This window comes from Bombina bombina, chromosome 1 (assembly GCF_027579735.1).
Source record: "Bombina bombina isolate aBomBom1 chromosome 1, aBomBom1.pri, whole genome shotgun sequence".
Lineage (NCBI taxonomy): Eukaryota > Metazoa > Chordata > Amphibia > Anura > Bombinatoridae > Bombina > Bombina bombina.
In genome coordinates this window covers 1,398,095,875-1,398,115,467 of record NC_069499.1, presented here as the reverse complement: position 1 = coordinate 1,398,115,467, position 19,593 = coordinate 1,398,095,875, and the positions used below count along the sequence as shown (strand labels likewise).

Below are 19,593 nucleotides of genomic sequence, written 5' to 3'. Positions count from 1 at the left end.
ATTCTTTTAGTCTCTACCTCCTCAGGGTATAGACTATATTTGTAACTAGTGTAGTTTTATGCACAAGCTCTCGAGCTCATTAGGGATATATTTATATACCGATTAAGAATACAGAAATTACATAAACTTATATTGGTATCCAAATATACTCATATAGGATACCCCAACTGTAAATAACCTGGACATTTTCTGTATATATTTAAACACTAAATTGAGCGTTCCTTTCCTATCAGTGTAGTGCTCTTGCTATTTTGTGCTAAACTCCTTAGCATACGTCCCTGCTTTTCAACAAATGCTACCAAGAAAAGAAAATTTGATAATGGAAGTAAATAAGATTTTTTTTTTAAAATTGCATGCTCTGTCTGAATCAGGAAATTAAAAAAATTGTGTTTCATATCCCTTTAAGTTTAGTTAATACAGTAACCACTGAATACTAACAAGAATATCTACTGTATAAGTCGTTTTTTGAAGTTTACTCACATATACGTTTACACATAATGTATAATAAGCACAACTAAACGTGTTCACGAGTCACGCAAGTAAGTCCAATACTGACACTGGCTTATAAAGGAGATAACTTACTCCGGTATTTTCTAATAGGCTATATGCAGTTCGCATAATAAATAGGTACTTCCTGTTAACGGGGTTTTTTAGCACCCTGTTGTACAGCGAGTCACTTTCAGGACTGATAGTCACACTAGTAGTTAAAACTCTACTTGGTAATAACTACTAGTGGCACCACCACCTACTACTACTACATTCCACCACCGGGAGGGTTAATGATGATGTCATCAGTAAGCGCGGACCACATGACTTCTGCCTGAAGCTACAAGTCCATGCTGCATACATAGGCAGGTAGGTTTATCTGTATACTCACGCTTGTGTTTTATAAGATTGTGAACGTTACAAATAATATGTGTTGTTTTTTCCACAACATTTGTTTTACCAGTCCATTTTATATGAGAGCCCATATTGAACAAGTGTGGCTAGTATCTGTATATATATCAATTAACAAAAATAAAAAAGGGGTTTCATGTTTTACAACAAATGTATATCTGTCACCATAGAGAGAGAAAGCAAGCTGTTTCGTCTTGACTTACAGAATAATGCTCAGTCTCAGTCGTGTCATTCATACAATCAAAATACATCACTTCTGCATGCTGAAAGGGCAATCAATATCTGCTATTATTTAAGCCCAGCCCATTCAGTTATCAATGGTGAATTATTTAGAATGCAATACCCTGTTGGATTCAAGAGGGATCATGTGTGATGTCTATGTTTTTAAATGAGGTGTGTGTACATAATAGAGGTTTGATAGCTTGAGCTCTCAGGCAAATACAAATGTAGCCACCATGTAAATGCTTTAAAAAAATATATAAATCACGACTGATTATGTAGGAAAATGTATTGCACTTAAACTGTGTGTGTGTTGCACCCTATTAGGTGAATGACAGATTTTGCAAGATAACAGGTTTATTAGGCACTAATTTTAAGTACCTGAAGAATGTAGCTATTTAGTGATATTACATTATGTATAGTTATCTATACCTAATTTGCACAATATAGGCTATAGTTGAATTATTTTTTACCTTAGTACAGATAACATAAATTACAAGAATGGACACTGAGAAAAATAAAGGTCACCGAAACAAACAAGTTCAGCAGCCATTAAAGGTGACCAAGAAGATTGCAGATCATGAGGAAGCTACCTCCAAGAAACACCAGAGCAAGGACAAAAGCAAAAAGTCTGGAACTGCATCCAAGAGGAAGGACAAAGAGGGCGTAACTGAGCCAGTACTGCACCGACTAGATCCCAAATCTGTGGGGTATTTCCGCAGAGTTGGAGAAACTCTTCAGCAGGACTTTGAATCAGATGAAGACCGAGGTATGAGCAGGGTACTAATAGTGTCAAGACTTTATGCTTCTTTATACATTTTTCGGAGAATGCAAATGTATATTTGAATACTGTTTTAATGGTTTTGGGTTTGCCACAGATTTGCTTATTGTATGATATAATTAAAGGGTATGGAAGTCGAAATTAAACTGTCATGGTTTGAATAGAGCTTGTGAAGTCAAAACTTTTTCTTCTGTTATTAAATTGACTGCTCTCTGTATATCCTTTGTTGAAGAGCATACCTTTGTAGTCTAAGGAGCATGTCTTTAGTGCTATATGGTAGCAGTGTTTATAATAATGTTTGTAATAATCTAAAACATTGCTGCACATGCTGCTGCCATATAGCACTCAAAAGCCTATGCTCTTAATAATAGGCTGTATGATAATAGTTTTTTGTGTGTGTGTTTTGTTTTTTATTTAATGCTCTATTTGAATTGTGAAAGTCTAATTTTAACTAATAGGTCTACTAGATCTAAGCAAGTAAAAAACATGTAATGTTTGATTCACAGTGGTACATTATATGATTTGCACATCTGCTGAGCGTGCAGAATGGTTTGCAATCAGTAGCATTTACTAATTCAGTAGGAAAATGCAGTTCATTTCTCTTCTTCTCTGCCTGAATTAATTAGTTATTGTTTAGAAGCTAATGTGTTGGCAGCTACATGTTTCTGTATTGGTATTTTTAGTATGTTTAATACTGTTTTAATATGTATATCCTTGTTTCTTAACTTGTGGTACTTTTACCCCTGGGGGAACCTGGAGCATTGGTAAAGAGTACTCCAGCACTTCCCTTATCTGATGCTACTAAGGTAAACATTAAAGGGACATTCCAGTCAAAATATAAATGCACATATTTATATCATCTTTGAATAGAAACATATTTTCAATATACCTGTATTGGCAAAAATGCTTTTATTAAGAGTTATCACTGTTTTAGTGTTAACATTTTTCTCTGCATGTCAAGCATAGCTAGATATTTTCACTGCACCCACATTTTAAATAATGCAGCTGCTCATATCATCAGTGGGGCTTGTATCATGTCAGCAATTAACAAATGGAGTCATTACCAGATGGTACACGCACCTTAGGCTCTCCGAACAAGTGTTGTGTTTAAAATGCTGGTGCACAGTGCATACTTAAATACACTTTTGAAACCGCTATAGCTTTTATTAGAAGCATTTTTGCTAATGCATGTATATTACAAAATTGCTTCTGTTCAATACCTAAATGCACCCATGTGGTATCCATTTTTGGCTAGAATATCCCTTTAAGGGATTGATAAAAAAAATTATTAAATTATTTATCTACAAAATCCCCATAGCCTTTAACAGTGTTTTTCTGTTGATAAACATGTTTTTCTAAAGGATTACGATCAAGCCCCTAAATGTATCACAGAAATCGGTGTTTCTCAGTTCTACCCTAAAGTGCCGGTAACAGAACATATTCTAATTCGCTGCCTGGGGTGGATAACTGCTCATTCACTGTGACTGGCTCACCTGTACTCCGATATGAAGATCTCTAAAGAGACAGTAAAATGCATGCCATTTTAAACTACTTTCCAGTTTACTTCTATTATTTATTTTGGTTTGCTTTCTTGGTATCCTTTGTTGAAAAGCATACCTAGATAGGCTCAGGAGCAGCAATGCACTTCTGGTAGGAAGCAGCTGATTTGTGACTGCACATTTATGCCTCTTGTCACTGGTTCACCTGATGTGTTCAGCTATCTCACAATTGTGCATTGCTACTCCTTCAACAAAGGATGCAAATGTAATTAAGCACATATTATAATAGAAGTTAATTGGAAACTCTTTTAAAAATTGTACTGTCTATCTCAGGGGTTTTCAAACATGTACTCAGGTCTAACTAACAGGCCAGAGTTTCAGCATATCTGAACTAAAGCACAGGTGAAATAATCAGCTGATTAGTAAACATGGTTATTAACCAGCTCTCACTCAAAATAATCCTGAAAATCTGGCTTGTTAGGGAGGCCTGAAGAGAGGACCGTTTTGAAAACCCTGCTTTATCTGAATCATCAAAGAAAAATAATGTCCCTTTAACCCCTTAAAGGGACATAATACTCATATGCTAAATCACTTGAAACTGATGCAGTATAACTGTAAAAAGCTGACAGGAAAATATCACCTGAGCATCTCTATGTAAAAAAGGAAGATATTTTACCTCACAATCTCCTCAGCTCAGCAGAGTAAGTTCTGTGTAAAAAGTTATACTCGCCTGCTGTCCAGCTGCAGGTAATAAGAAATGAACAGCAGCCAATCAGCAGTGCTGAGGTCATGAACTCTTTTACTGTGATCTCATGAGATTTCACTTAACTCTCATGAGATTTCATAGTAAACTTCCTTAAACCGAATAGGGAAATATGATATGTTCACAAAGCTCACTCCCTTCGCTCTCCTGGGACATACATATTGTTTTGCTGCTTAACCGAACATCTGTGGAAATTAATCACAAAGAAAAGAGGGCTCCTCCTAGTGCAATATTGCAAGATAATAAACAAAAAATAGAATTTGTGCAAGAAAAATACTCACAAAATAAGCAGCACCTATGTGCTGATTGGGGCAGGCTGGGGAATCACAGTGACCCAGCTACACTGATCCAGCAATTGGATGATGAAGCTGCAATGGAAACAAATGTAGAATCTGAACAAGAAATCAAAAAAGAGATGGGGGAGCACCTCCTAGTGCAATAATGTAATATAAATGGCACAAATGGACAAACTTGAAGATTGTATACTCACAAAGGGAGCAGCACCTATGTGCTGATTGAGGCAGGCTGGGGAATCACAGTGACCCAGCTACACTGATCCTGCAGCAGGATGATGGTTACCAATATCTCCAAACAAACGATCAGGCTTAGACTTCCATAAAAAATAACAATTTATTTAAAAATTCAAGGGATGTGAATTGACAACCCCAATATAAAAACAATTGTTTAAAAACAGTTGCAACTAGTTTCTCAGCTACAAATGCTGTTTCCTCTCTGTTTGAGATTTATTATTGTTTTGTTCATGATCGATTCCTGCCGCTTTCAAGGTAATGCAGTGATGCCTCTACTGAGGCATCACTGCAATACCTTTTCTTTAACCCACCAATGTAGAGAGAGCCACTTTGTGGCCCTCTCTGAATCGGCCAGCGATGGTGCCGATCGTTGGTGGGTGGGAGCCATTGCAGAGAGGCGGGTGACAGCTGCCAGTACCCAAAAATGGTGGCAAATAGTTAGAGGGGGGAGGGTTAGAGAGCTGTTTGGGGGGCTCTGGGAGGTTTGTTGGTAAGGAGGGTTCCTACACTGCAGAAAATATGTACAGTAATTTAAAAAAAAAAAAAGTGTTTTATTTTTATACTGGCAGACTTTCTGCCAGTACTAAAGATGGCGGTGACAATAGTGAGGTGGGGGAGGGAAGAGAGCTGTTTGAGAGTGGTCAGTGAGGGATGGGATCAAGGGGTGGGATGTGTCAGGTGGGAGGCTGATCTCTACACTAAAGCTAAAATTAACCCTTCAAGATCCCTACAAGCTACCTAGTTAACCCCTTCACTGCTGGACATAATACAAGTGTGGTGCGCAGCAGCATTTAGCGGCCTTCTAATTACCATGAGGAATGCCAAAGCCATAAATGTCTGCTATTTCTGAACAAAGGGGATCCCAGAGGAGCATTTACAACCATTTGTGCCATAATTGCACAAGCTGTTTGTAAATAATTTCAGTGAGAAGCCTAAAGTTTGTGAAAAAGTAAGTAAAAAAAAAAAAAATAACTTTTATTATTATTCAGGGATTCCTGACAGATATCAGTGTTAAAATATAACTTCTGCAAATTTTGAAAACAAAAAATGTTTTGGAAATAGCAAAGTGCTACTCAGGACAAAATTTAGAAACTATTTAGCCTGGGTGTTTTTTGGTGGTTGTAGATGTGTAACTGATTTTGGGGTTCAAAGTTAGAAGAAGTGTGTGTTTTTTTGTTTTGTTTTTTCAAATTTTTTCATCATTTTTTATTTTTTTTTATAGTAAATTATAAGATATGATGAAAATACTGGTATTTTTAGAAAGTCCATTTATTGGCGAGAAAAAACGGTATATCATATATGTGTGGGTACAGTAAATGAGTAAGAGGAGGAAATTTACAGCTAAACACAAACACAGCAGAAATGTAAAAATAGCCCTGGTACCAAACGGTAAGAAAATTGAAAAGTGCTGTGGTCACTGAGGGGTTAAATCTTTTCAGTTAGTGATATTTGAGGACTGGTATTGAGAAATGCTGATATAAAGTGTGTCACAGAGTAAGTGCCATGTGCCAGACTTAGGACCACGGTGAAATTGTAAATTAAGAAATGTAATGTTTACTTACCTTCTTCTGCTTTACTGTTTTTTTTCTTATTCAAAACCGCGTCACAGGCTCACTGTCTAATCACAGAGTGCCTGATTGCTCTATTGAACTAAGTATAGTGTGCTCCTGCATTGGGTAAAGCTGTGTCCGGAGCAGTAGAGGATGGTGATAACGGTAGAGAGACCAGCTGCTTGGAATACAATGAACTCTTGTTAACTACTTGCATGAGGGCAAGTAATGTTTTCCCACTTTGCATTAAATGATGGGAAATTGCACCTTTTAGAATTATTCTAGCAATTTAAAATGAAAATTTCAGTACCTGAGAGAGAGATCAAATACATTGCCTTTGTGTATAGAGAGTTAAGGGATAGTCTAGTCAAAATCAAACTTTCATGATTCAGATAGATGTAAATGTAGCCACCAATCAGCAAGCACTACCCAGGTGCTGAAACCAAAATGGGGCCTGCTCCTATGCTTACATTCTTGCTTTTTCAAATAAAGATTCCAAGAGAATGGGAAAAAAACGATAATAGGAGTAAATTAGAAACTTGCCTAAAATTGCATGCTCTATCATGAAAGTTAAATTTTGACTAGACTATCCCTTTAGTCCATTTGAATGGGTCAGGTCTCTAGAACCATTGGTTGTGGCTTCAATGAGGAAAGAGCTATTTCAAATAGAAACTATGTATGTATATTTACATATGCATACGTATATATAGCATCCTTGCTTTGCGAATAAAAATGTCTGGCTGACTTCTCAAACTCTGCTTTTAACATTTTTATGCAATAAAAGGCTTTTAACCTCTTCACCCAAAAAGTCATATATATACTTTGCCTATCGTACCACACAACGTATATATACTTCTGAGCTGCAGGAAGCTCCAGCAGTTAGAGCTGGAGTTCCTGACTTTCAGGCATTTGCCTGCATATGAAACCATATGAGGGCAGATGCCTGATCGTTACAGATGGTGACACTGTGTGTGTCACTGTCTGTAACGGTCGTTGCTGGTGCCGGCGGGAAGCAGGTAGGTGGCCCAGGAGCGGAGGCGGGTGGGAGGGGAAGGGAGTGGAAGGGCCCTACACTACAGAAAATAAATAAGGGACAGGGAGGAATGGGGCAGCTACAGTACAGAAACGGGCGGTCGTGGGAAGGGGGAGGTTGTGGGACCACTACACTACAGAAAAAAATAAAAATGTTACATTATATAATAAAAAGGGGGCTTTATAGGTACTGGCAGACACCTGCCAGTACCTAAGATTGGGGCGCTTGTTAGAGGGGGAGTGTTAGGAGCTGTTCGGGAGGGATCAGGGAGGTTGGAGGGTAAGGGGGTATCCTACCCTGCAGAAAAGATTAGGGGGGGGGGAATTAATAATTAATAAAAAAATAAAAAAAAAGCCTTACAATTTTATATTGGCAGACTTTCTGCCAATACCTAAGATGGGGGTGAACAGGGGGGGGGGTGAGGGAGTGAAGAGAGCTGTTTGGGAGGGATCAGGGGTGGGAAGTGTCAGGTGGGAGGGTGATCTCTACCCTAAAGTTAAAATTAACCTTACAAGCTACCCGATTAACCCCTTCACTGCCGAGAATAATAGAAGTGTGGTGCGCAGCTGCAATTAGCGGCCTTCTAATTACTGAAAATCAAAAGCCATATATGTCTGCTATTTCTGAACAAAGGGGATCCCAGAGAAGCTTTTATTACCATTTGTGTCATGAATGCACACGCAGTATCTAATTAATTTCAGTTAGAAACCCAAAGTTTGTGAAAAAGTAAAAAAAAATATTTGATCGCATTTGGCAGGGAAATGGTGGCATGAAATATACCAAAAATGGGCCTAGATTAGTACCTTGGTTTATCTACGATTTTCTCAGAAAGTTCCAGTAGTGAAGGGGTTAACCTATTCCTCCATGTGCATGCTAGTTGTGTTTATATTTGTGTTTGTTGATGGGATGTATTTGAGGCTGTGATCTTTTTGTGTAAAGCTACTTTTGTCCTGCCATGGCACGGTGGCCCCTAATGTGTGTATATCATGGTTTTGCTAGTCTTTAGTCTTTTTAAATTGTTAAAAGGACAGTGTACTCAGGCAAGCAGCAGATACAAGTTTATTTAAAGCTGATGCAAGAACACCTTTTATTAGATATGTGCGTTCAAAGTTTTCTGATACCTCAAAATGCAGCCGATTTTGGAGTTCGGCTATTTTCAGAGCTGAATTTATTCTTGTGAAACTGCAACACACTAGGATCTGTGCAAATCCAGAACCGAGTGTGTTGCAGTTTCACAATAATAAATTTGGCTCCAAAACCTCAGAAAGCATGTATCTGCCCTTTATAAAGGTTTGACCCCCCTCTCTGCTGCTCCCACATTCCCACTGGGAGATTGATTTTGAGCTGCAGTCTTTTGTTTACATTGCTTTTCTTTAGCCATTACTGCAGGAAAAGCAACTATTTCAAATGACAAAATAAAGATAATGATAATTGGGAACCTATTAAAGGGGAGAACATTTTATTTTTTTGGTTAGGAGTCTGCTCAGGTTTTTGTTGCAATCTTAAACTTTGTATTATATAATAAAACAATGCATTTCTCAACAGGTTTATTTGTCAGGAACGTCTTCCAGGAGGTGAAAGGGAACGAGTTGGAATTGGCCACCGATATGTCTGGAAGTGTGGTACTGCAGAAGCTACTTTCCATCGCCACTTGCACTCAGCTGTGCCGGGTTCTTACTGTCCTTAGTAGTCAGTGGCAGGTGGTTTGCTGGCACCGCAGTGGGGCACATGTAATTCAGACTGCGCTCTTACAGTATCCGCGTCTCCAGAAGGAACAGAGCACTGAGGAGGAAGAGGAGAGTAGTGAAGAACCTTGCAGTAGCTTTGATGACTTGGTTATGAGTCTGTGCACAGAGATAAAAGACAAGTTTTTGCCTTACAATCAGAACACGCATGGGAGCTTCATTGTTCGGACTCTATTTCAAGTGCTTGGCGGAGTCCTGTTGAACCAAGAGGCAACCAGGAAAGGATCCCATGGCATGACAGGTACAAGCCTGCAAAGGTTTAAAGGGGCAGTTAACACCATGAGATTTTAATTTAAAAAGTTTAGTTATAAGTAGTAAATCAAGTCTGCAATATGTGTTTATTTATTTTGCCCCCTTTTCAGGTAATTTAGTACAGAAAATTGCAGAGAAGTGAAAAAAATACACTGTAGACTTACCAAGGCTAACTCTGCTACATACACTGTATGGTCAAAAGTACGAGGACACCCAGCTAATTATTGAGCTACGGTGTTTTAGCTACATCCATTGCTAACAGGTGCATACAATCCAGCACATATCCACGAACTCTCCATAGACAAATATTGGCAGTAATATGGGTCATACTAAAGAGCTCAGTGATTTTAAATCTGGCCTCCTTTGCTACAAGTCAGTTTGTGAAATTTCTGACCCACTAGATCTGTCCCAGTCAACTATAAGTGCTATTATTGTCAAGTGGAAGAGAATAGGCGCAACAACAGCCCAGCTAGAAAGTGGTAGACCACACAAACTCACAGAGTGGTGCTGCTGGAGTGCTTACCAATCCTATCATCTGTAGCATTAATATCAGCACAAGAACTGAGGCAAACTTCATGAACTGGGGTTCCATAGCTAAGCAGCCATGTGTAATGCCAAGCTGCAGCACTATCTGGCAGTCTGATGGAAGAGAACACTACCTTTTGAAGTGCATACTGTAATGCTTGGTGCAGAAAGGATGATGGTCTGGGTTTGTCCTAGGCTCCTTAGTTGCAGCGAAGGGTCATCCTAATGCTACAGGTTTCAAAGACAAATTAAACATTTTGCTTCCAAAATTCTAGCCCTATCCTGTTCCAGCATGACTGTGCCGCTGTGCACAAATCAAGGTCTATGAAGATATGGTTTGGTGGGGAGGAACTCAAGTGACCTGCACAGAGCCCTGAACTCAACCCCATTGAACACCTTTGGGATGAACCTCAACGCCAATTGAGAGCCAGACTTGTCTGACCTCACAAATGTTCTTTCGGCAGAATTGACACTTATTCCCACAGACACACTACAAAATCTTGTGGAAAGCCTTACCTAGAAGAATTGTGGCTTTTATAGCTGCAAGAGAGGGGGGGGGCAGCTCTATATTAATGCCTATGGTTTTGGAATGGGATGTCCAACAACCTCATATAGGTGTGATGGTCAGGTGTACACATACTTTTAGCCATTTATTGTATCTTTCTCATTTTGGCTTTAGCAGATGAGAACTGCAAAACAATGCACTTTACACTAACATAATGACTGTGACTATTCTTGGTAGCTGTAGCCTCAAACCTAACTTGGCTTATCCAAATAAAGCAAGTGGTGGGTGGAGTTTAGCTATTGAATAACAATTGAAGCATGTTAATTGTTTTTTTAAATGTTTAGACTGTAATATAGAATATTTAATTATGCATAGTAAAACAACATTGCAATATACTTTATTTTGCCCATATTTCCTGTAAATTTTGAAAATTAAGAGTTTTCCAATTATGAGAATTGGGAGTGCATGTGGTAGGCTTCACAGGTCTAATCATGCTGCACATCTATCCCTAATTGTTCTCAGAAGAGAGATTGGCAAGGGATGGGTGCTGGTGGTGTTTGAAACTTGAAAAACAATTGCAGCAAACAAGGTTTTAATCCAAATTTTTTTTACTCTTACCTAGTAGTATTGCAAGACAGCAGAGAAATATTGTAATTTCCAGATATTTACTGTGTCTTTAAGAATATGCCAGTAACAGCTGTAAAGCCCTTGTATACATTAGGGTTTAACCACAAATACACATCTTAACACAAGCCCTAAGTAGACTTTTAAATTGGTGCATTATACTTTTTAAAAAAAATTAAATAAATGTAATAAATATGTAGCGGTTTGGGGTATCTGACTCCTCCTTCTCTTTTTTTCCCTTCTGTTTCAGTTAAATCAGAATTTGAAGTTTCAGAAAGTTTTGTACAGCAACTACAAGAACTGTGCACGTGCTTCCCCCTTCACACTGGCGGTAAGTAGCTTCCCCCTTCACACTGGCTGTAAGTAGCTTTCCCCTTCACACTGGCTGTAAGTAGCTTCCCCCTTCACACTGGCTGTAAGTAGCTTCCCCCTTCACACTGGCTGTAAGTAGCTTCCCCCTTCACACTGGCTGTAAGTAGCTTCCCCCTTCACACTGGCTGTAAGTAGCTTCCCCCTTCACACTGGCTGTAAGTAGCTTCCCCCTTCACACTGGCGGTAAGTAGCTTCCCCCTTCACACTGGCTGTAAGTAGCTTCCCCCTTCACACTGGCTGTAAGTAGCTTCCCCCTTCACACTGGCTGTAAGTAGCTTCCCCCTTCACACTGGCTGTAAGTAGCTTCCCCCTTCACACTGGCTGTAAGTAGCTTCCCCCTTCACACTGGCTGTAAGTAGCTTCCCCCTTCACACTGGCGGTAAGTAGCTTCCCCCTTCACACTGGCGGTAAGTAGCTTCCCCCTTCACACTGGCTGTAAGTAGCTTCCCCCTTCACACTGGCGGTAAGTAGCTTCCCCCTTCACACTGGCGGTAAGTAGCTTTCCCCTTCACACTGGCGGTTAGTAGCTTCCCCCTTCACACTGGCGGTAAGTAGCTTCCCCCTTCACACTGGCGGTAAGTAGCTTTCCCCTTCACACTGGCGGTAAGTAGCTTTCCCCTTCACACTGGCGGTAAGTAGCTTTCCCCTTCACACTGGCGGTAAGTAGCTTCCCCCTTCACACTGGCGGTAAGTAGCTTCCCCCTTCACACTGGCGGTAAGTAGCTTCCCCCTTCACACTGGCGGTAAGTAGCTTCCCCCTTCACACTGGCTGTAAGTAGCTTCCCCCTTCACACTGGCGGTAAGTAGCTTCCCCCTTCACACTGGCGGTAAGTAGCTTCCCCCTTCACACTGGCGGTAAGTAGCTTCCCCCTTCACACTGGCGGTAAGTAGCTTCCCCCTTCACACTGGCGGTAAGTAGCTTCCCCCTTCACACTGGCGGTAAGTAGCTTTCCCCTTCACACTTGGCGGTAAGTAGCTTTCCCCTTCACACTGGCGGTAAGTAGCTTCCCCCTTCACACTGGCGGTAAGTAGCTTCCCCCTTCACACTGGCGGTAAGTAGCTTCCCCCTTCACACTGGCGGTAAGTAGCTTCCCCCTTCACACTGGCGGTAAGTAGCTTCCCCCTTCACACTGGCGGTAAGTAGCTTCCCCCTTCACACTGGCGGTAAGTAGCTTCCCCCTTCACACTGGCGGTAAGTAGCTTCCCCCTTCACACTTGGCGGTAAGTAGCTTTCCCCTTCACACTTGGCGGTAAGTAGCTTCCCCCTTCACACTGGCAGTAAGTAGCTTTCCCCTTCACACTGGCTGTAAGTAGCTTCCCCCTTCACACTGGCAGTAAGTAGCTTTCCCCTTCACACTGGCTGTAAGTAGCTTCCCCCTTCACACTGGCGGTAAGTAGCTTCCCCCTTCACACTGGCTGTAAGTAGCTTTCCCCTTCACACTGGCTGTAAGTAGCTTTCCCCTTCACACTGGCTGTAAGTAGCTTTCCCCTTCACACTGGCTGTAAGTAGCTTTCCCCTTCACACTGGCTGTAAGTAGCTTTCCCCTTCACACTGGCGGTAAGTAGCTTCCCCCTTCACACTGGCGGTAAGTAGCTTCCCCCTTCACACTGGCGGTAAGTAGCTTCCCCCTTCACACTGGCTGTAAGTAGCTTTCCCCCTTCACACTGGCGGTAAGTAGCTTTCCCCCTTCACACTGGCTGTAAGTAGCTTCCCCCTTCACACTGGCTGTAAGTAGCATGCCATCTACCGCAGTGGATGTAGGAACATAGCAGATGTTTATTTTGCTCTTGTCTTGTAGTGTTTGCGACAAATAAAATCGCCAGTTTGGGGATGCAGGTCGCCCTTCAGGTCCTGCAGAGAAGAGTACCAGCAGCATGTGCCACATTATGTGATGAAGTGATCGATTATCTTTCTACCCGCAATGTGTCTGCAGAAAGCAGGTATGGGGCTGAATTTCATTTCTAATATTTGTTGGGAAACTTAATTGCTTAGTAGACCTTATAGACAGTAACATGTTTTTTTCTAAGCTATAGGTTTCCCAAATCTATCTCTAGCATCAGTTCAATGATTCAAATCACAAAGCAAAGGCATTTTGTTTCTGTTTCTCAATGACATTGTCACATAATATACAATGGAAGACATTATTTTTTGTCACTTTGTACAGCCTTCTAGATTATGCAGAAAAGGAAAGGGACAATGTAATGTTGAATTTTTTCCCCTTTAAAGTGTTCTCAATGATCAATTTCACCTGCTGGATTGCGTAAATTGTTTGCAAATAGCTCCTTTATTTTGTCTTTTGAAACAGTTGATTTTGCCTGTTAAAACCACCAACTATACTGAAAATACAAATACTTTTTTGCATTCTTTTAGTTACTAATAGCAAATTAAAATTATCAGCCTTTGTTTATATACAAAGAGATAAGACAATAGAGCAGTGTATGTCCTGGGAATCGAGAGCGTTAAGCCTGCTGTTAGTAGGGCTGGGGGCTCTGGCAAGAAGAGGAGATCGGGTTAGCGCGCTATTAAAGGGACATGAAAGTCACAAATCTTTCATCATTTAGGTAGAACATACCATTTTAAACAACTTTCCAGTTTACTTCTATTATCAAATTTGCTTCATTCTCTTGGTATCATTTGTTGAAGGAGCAGCATTGCACTACTGGTTTCTAGCTGAACACATGGGTAAACCAATGAAAATCGGTAACTAGATATTCAGCCACCAATTGGCAGCTAAAACCTAGGTTCTTTGCTGCTCCTGAGCTCAGCTAGATAAATAATAGAAGGACATCGGAAAGTTGTTTAACCCCTTAATGACTGAGGACGTGCAGGCTACGTCCTCTAAAAAAGACAGTTAACGCCTGAGGACGTACCCTGCATGTCCTCGGTCTGGAAAGCAGCTGGAAGCGATCCTGCTCGCTTCCAGACGCTTTCCGGGTATTGCAGTGATGCCTTGATATGGAGGCATCCTGCAATAACCCTGCATGGCCATCCGATGCAGAGAGAGCCACTCTGTGACCCTCTCTGCACCGGACATCGATGGCCTTTATCGTTGGTGGGTGGGAGACAGGTGGGCGGCCATCGATGGGCCGTGTGATGTGGAGGGGGGCGGGACCAACGGGGGCGGCGGGCGGGCACGGGGCGGGAGCAGGTGGGAACCGCTACACTACAGAAAAAAAAAGATAATATAAGTGGTAGAAAGTCAGAAAGGGGCTATTTAAAAATAATCTAAGGGATCTTGGAGGGGTGGGGGGTTGGTCTTTGGGGGGAGCTACACTACAGAAAAGTACCCAAGATGGCGCCCATTAAGGTAGAGGGGGAGGGTTAGAGAGCTGTTTGGTGGGGTATCAGTGAGGTTGGGGGCTAAGGGGGATCCTACACAGCAGCATATGTATATATGCTTAGAAAAAAACCAAATATACCTTTTATTTTAGTACTGGCAGACTTTCTGCCAGTACTTAAGATGGCGGGGACAATTGTGGGGTGGGGGAGGAAAGGGAGCTGATTGGGAGGGGGTCTTATCTTTCAGGTGGGAGGCTGATCTCTACACTAAAGCTAAAATTAACCCTACAAGCTACCTAATTAACCCCTTCACTGCGAGCCATAATACATGTGTGATGCGCAGTGGCATTTAGCGGCCTTCTAATTAGCAAAAAGCAACGCCAAAGCCATATATGTCTGCTATTTCTGAACAAAGGGGATCCCAGAGAAGTATTTACAACCATTTGTGCCATAATTGCACAAGCTGTGTGTAAATAATTTCAGTGAGAAACCTAAAGTTTGTGAAAAAGGGTACAATTTTTTTTATTTGATCGCATTTGGCGGTGAAATGGTGTCATGAAATATAGCAAAATGGGCCTAGATCAATACTTTGGGTTGTCTACTACACTAAAGCTAAAATTAACCCTACAAGCTACCTAATTAACCCCTTCACTGCGAGCCATAATACACGTGTGATGCGCAGTTGCATTTAGCGGCCTTCTAATTAGCAAAAAGCAACGCCAAAGCCATATATGTCTGCTATTTCTGAACAAAGGGGATCCCAGAGAAGCATTTACAACCATTTGTGCCATAATTGCACAAGCTGTGTATAAATAATTTCAGTGAGAAACCTAAAGTTTGTGAAAAAGGGTACAATTTTTTTTATTTGATCTCATTTGGCGGTGAAATGGTGGCATGAAAAATACCAAAATGGGCCTAGATCAATACTTTGGGTTGTTTACTACACTAAAGCTAAAATTACCCCAAAAAGCTCCCTACGTGCTCCCTAATTAACCCCTTCACTGCTGGGCATAATACACGTGTGGTGCGCAGTAGCATTTAGCGGCCTTCTAATTACCACAAAGCAATGCCAAAGCCATATGTCTGCTATTTCTGAACAAAGGGGATCCCAGAGAAAAATTTACAACCATTTATGCCATAATTACACAAGCTGTTTGTAAATAATTTCAGTGAGAAACCGAAAGTTTGTGAAAAAGTGAACGATTTTTTTTGTATTTGATTGTATTTGGCGGTGAAATGGTGGCATGAAATATACCAAAATGGGCCTAGATCAATTGTCTTCAAAAAAAAAATATATACATGTCAAGGGATATTCAGGGATTCCTGAAAGATATTAGTGTCCTAATGTAACTAGCGCTAATTTTGAAAAAAAGTGGTTTGGAAATAGCAAAGTGCTACTTGTATTTATGGCCCTATAACTTGCAAAGCACATGTATACATTGGGTATTTCTAAAATCAGGACAAAATTTAGAAACTATTTAGAATGGGTGTTTTTTGGTGGTTGTAGATGTGTAACAGATTTTGGGGGTCAAAGTTAGAAAAAGTGTGTTTTTTTCCATTTTTTTCCTCATATTTTATAATTATATATATATATATATATATATATATATATATATATATTTTTTTTATAGTAAATTATAAGATATGATGAAAATAATGGTATCTTTATAAAGTCCATTTAATGGCAAGAAAACGGTATATAATATGTATGGGTAAAGTAAATGAGTAAGAGGAAAATTACAGCTAAACGCAAACACCGCAAAAATGTAAAAATAGCCTTGGTCCCAAACGGACAGAAAATGGAAAAGAGCTGTGGTCATTAAGGGGTTAAAATCACATACTCTTTCTGAATCGTGAAAGAAAAAAATTGGGTTTCATGTCCCTTTAAGGTAAGTAGTGTAGCTACAGGTGAACGTGTCCTGATTTAAGTGTTCGTAAGCGCTTTGGACTTCCACTATTATCTTCAATGTACTTGTCGGCATTCAGCACGCTCCTTCTGCTTACCCTGTGTCACAGACCAGAAGTCCCGCCGGGAACTCATCTGCACTGAACCGGTGCCAAGGGGAATAGGGGGAAGCCTCACCTCCGCTTCCCAATCTCAATTCGCAAAGAATACAGCAATCCCAGCACATCGGTACAAATTCTTTCCGCACAGGAGAATAAGGTAAAACCAAGTCTTCTTTATTTCAAAGGATAAAAACATCCATCATATGTAATATGAGAAATAGTAGTGAAACAGTCAAACGCGTTTCGTCAGCAAGGACGTAACTTCCTCAATGACCAATTGACTGTTTCAATTGGTTTTACTACTATTTCTCATATGACGTGATCAATGTTTTTATCCTTTGAAATAAAGAAGACTTGGTTTTACCTTATTCTCCTGTGCGGAAAGCATTTGTACCGACGTGCTGGGATTGCTATTCTCTTTACATTTGAACGTTTCACCTGTAGCTTTGAAACATTGACATTTGTTTTGACAAAAACTAATGTATATGTTTATAACTAAAATTCAGTATTCGTTTCGTTTTAAACAAAACATATACTGAATAGTGCAGCCACCGAATATTTGGGGGAAACTAATTTCCCTTAATATTCGGAAGGAAAATGTACTCAGAAACGAAAATTTCTTAGCTGGCTCAGAGCTCTGGCAAGAAGAGGATCGGGTTAGCGCTGTACAGAGCACATTAAGTTAAAGTGATGGTAAATCCTAGTGTTTCTGAAATGCTAGGATTTACCATTGGAACAAATAAAGGGGACTTTCATTCATGAAGTATAAAATACTTCATGCTGAAAGCTCCTTTTTCTTTCATGTAATTAGCAAGAGTCCATGAGCTAGTGACGTATGGGATATACATTCCTACCAGGAGGGGCAAAGTTTCCCAAACCTTAAAATGCCTATAAATACACCCCTCACCTCACCCACAATTCAGTTTTACAAACTTTGCCTCCTATGGAGGTGGTGAAGTAAGTTTGTGCTAGATTCTACGTTGATATGCGCTCCGCAGCAAGTTGGAGCCCGGTTTTCCTCTCAGCGTGCAGTGAATGTCAGAGGGATGTGAGGAGAGTATTGCCTATTTGAATGCAGTGATCTCCTTCTACGGGGTCTATTTCATAGGTTCTCTGTTATCGGTCGTAGAGATTCATCTCTTACCTCCCTTTTCAGATCGACGATATACTCCTTATTTATATACCATTACCTCTGCTGATTCTCGTTTCAGTACTGGTTTGGCTTTCTACAAACATGTAGATGAGTGTCCTGGGGTAAGTAAATCTTATTTTCTGTGACACTCTAAGCTATGGTTGGGCACTTTGTTTATAAAGTTCTAAATATATGTATTCAAACATTTATTTGCCTTGACTCAGAATGTTCAACATTCCTTATTTTTCAGACAGTCAGTTTCATATTTGGGATAATGCATTTGAATTAATCATTTTTTCTTACCTTCAAAAATTTGACTCTTTTTTCCCTGTGGGCTGTTAGGCTCGCGGGGGCTGAAAATGCTTCATTTTATTGCGTCATTCTTGGCGCAGACTTTTTTGGCGCAAAAAATCTTTTCCGTTTCCGGCGTCATACGTGTCGCCGGAAGTTGCGTCATTTTTTGACGTTATTTTGCGCCAAAAATGTCGGCGTTCCGGATGTGGCGTCATTTTTGGCGCCAAAAGCATTTAGGCGCCAAATAATGTGGGCGTCTTATTTGGCGCTAAAAAATATGGGCGTCGCTTTTGTCTCCACATTATTTTAGTCTCATTTTTCATTGCTTCTGGTTGCTAGAAGCTTGTTCTTTGGCATTTTTTCCCATTCCTGAAACTGTCATTTAAGGAATTTGATCAATTTTGCTTTATATGTTGTTTTTTCTCTTACATATTGCAAGATGTCTCACGTTGCATCTGAGTCAGAAGATACTACAGGAAAATCGCTGTCTAGTGCTGGATCTACCAAAGCTAAGTGTATCTACTGTAAACTTTTGGTAGCTATTCCTCCGGCTGTTGTTTGTATTAATTGTTATGACAAACTTGTTAATGCAGATAATATTTCCTTTAGTAAAGTACCATTGCCTGTTGCTGTTCCTTCAACATCTAAGGTGCAGAATGTTCCTGATAACATAAGAGATTTTGTTTCTGAATCCATCAAGAAGGCTATGTCTGTTATTTCTCCTTCTAGTAAACGTAAAAAATCTTTTAAAACTTCTCTCCCTACAGATGAATTTTTAAATGAACATCATCATTCTGATTCTGATGACTCTTCTGGTTCAGAGGATTCTGTCTCAGAGATTGATGCTGATAAATCTTCATATTTTTTTAAAATGGAATTTATTCGTTCTTTACTTAAAGAAGTACTAATTGCTTTAGAAATAGAGGATTCTGGTCCTCTTGATACTAATTCTAAACGTTTAGATAAGGTATTTAAATCTCCTGTGGTTATTCCAGAAGTTTTTCCTGTTCCTAATGCTATTTCTGCAGTAATTTCCAAAGAATGGGATAAATTGGGTAATTCATTTACTCCTTCTAAACGTTTTAAGCAATTATATCCTGTGCCGTCTGACAGATTAGAATTTTGGGATAAAATCCCTAAAGTTGATGGGGCTATTTCTACCCTTGCTAAACGTACTACTATTCCTACGTCAGATGGTACTTCGTTTAAGGATCCTTTAGATAGGAAAATTGAATCCTTTCTAAGAAAAGCTTATCTGTGTTCAGGTAATCTTCTTAGACCTGCTATATCATTGGCTGATGTTGCTGCAGCTTCAACTTTTTGGTTGGAAACTTTAGCGCAACAAGTAACAGATCATGATTCTCATGATATTATTATTCTTCTTCAGCATGCTAATAATTTTATCTGTGATGCCATTTTTGATATTATCAGAGTTGATGTCAGGTTTATGTCTCTAGCTATTTTAGCTAGAAGAGCTTTATGGCTTAAGACTTGGAATGCTGATATGGCTTCTAAATCAACTCTACTTTCCATTTCTTTCCAGGGTAACAAATTATTTGGTTCTCAGTTGGATTCTATTATCTCA

General features: G+C 40.0%; 1 protein-coding gene across 1 annotated transcript in view; it reads left to right on the top strand.

The window, feature by feature from the left end:
* Nucleotides 1-551: 551 nt before the first annotated feature.
* The window catches only part of NOP9 (NOP9 nucleolar protein), a 70,591-nt gene continuing 51,549 nt past the window's right edge, over nucleotides 552-19,593 (top strand). Inside the window, exons 1-5 of the mRNA XM_053705005.1 lie at nucleotides 552-855; nucleotides 1,595-1,885; nucleotides 8,818-9,258; nucleotides 11,174-11,254; nucleotides 13,095-13,236. Of these exons, the coding sequence (XP_053560980.1) occupies nucleotides 1,618-1,885; nucleotides 8,818-9,258; nucleotides 11,174-11,254; nucleotides 13,095-13,236 (932 nt within the window). The 5' untranslated portion in view covers nucleotides 552-855; nucleotides 1,595-1,617. The remainder of the gene's footprint in view (nucleotides 856-1,594; nucleotides 1,886-8,817; nucleotides 9,259-11,173; nucleotides 11,255-13,094; nucleotides 13,237-19,593) is intronic.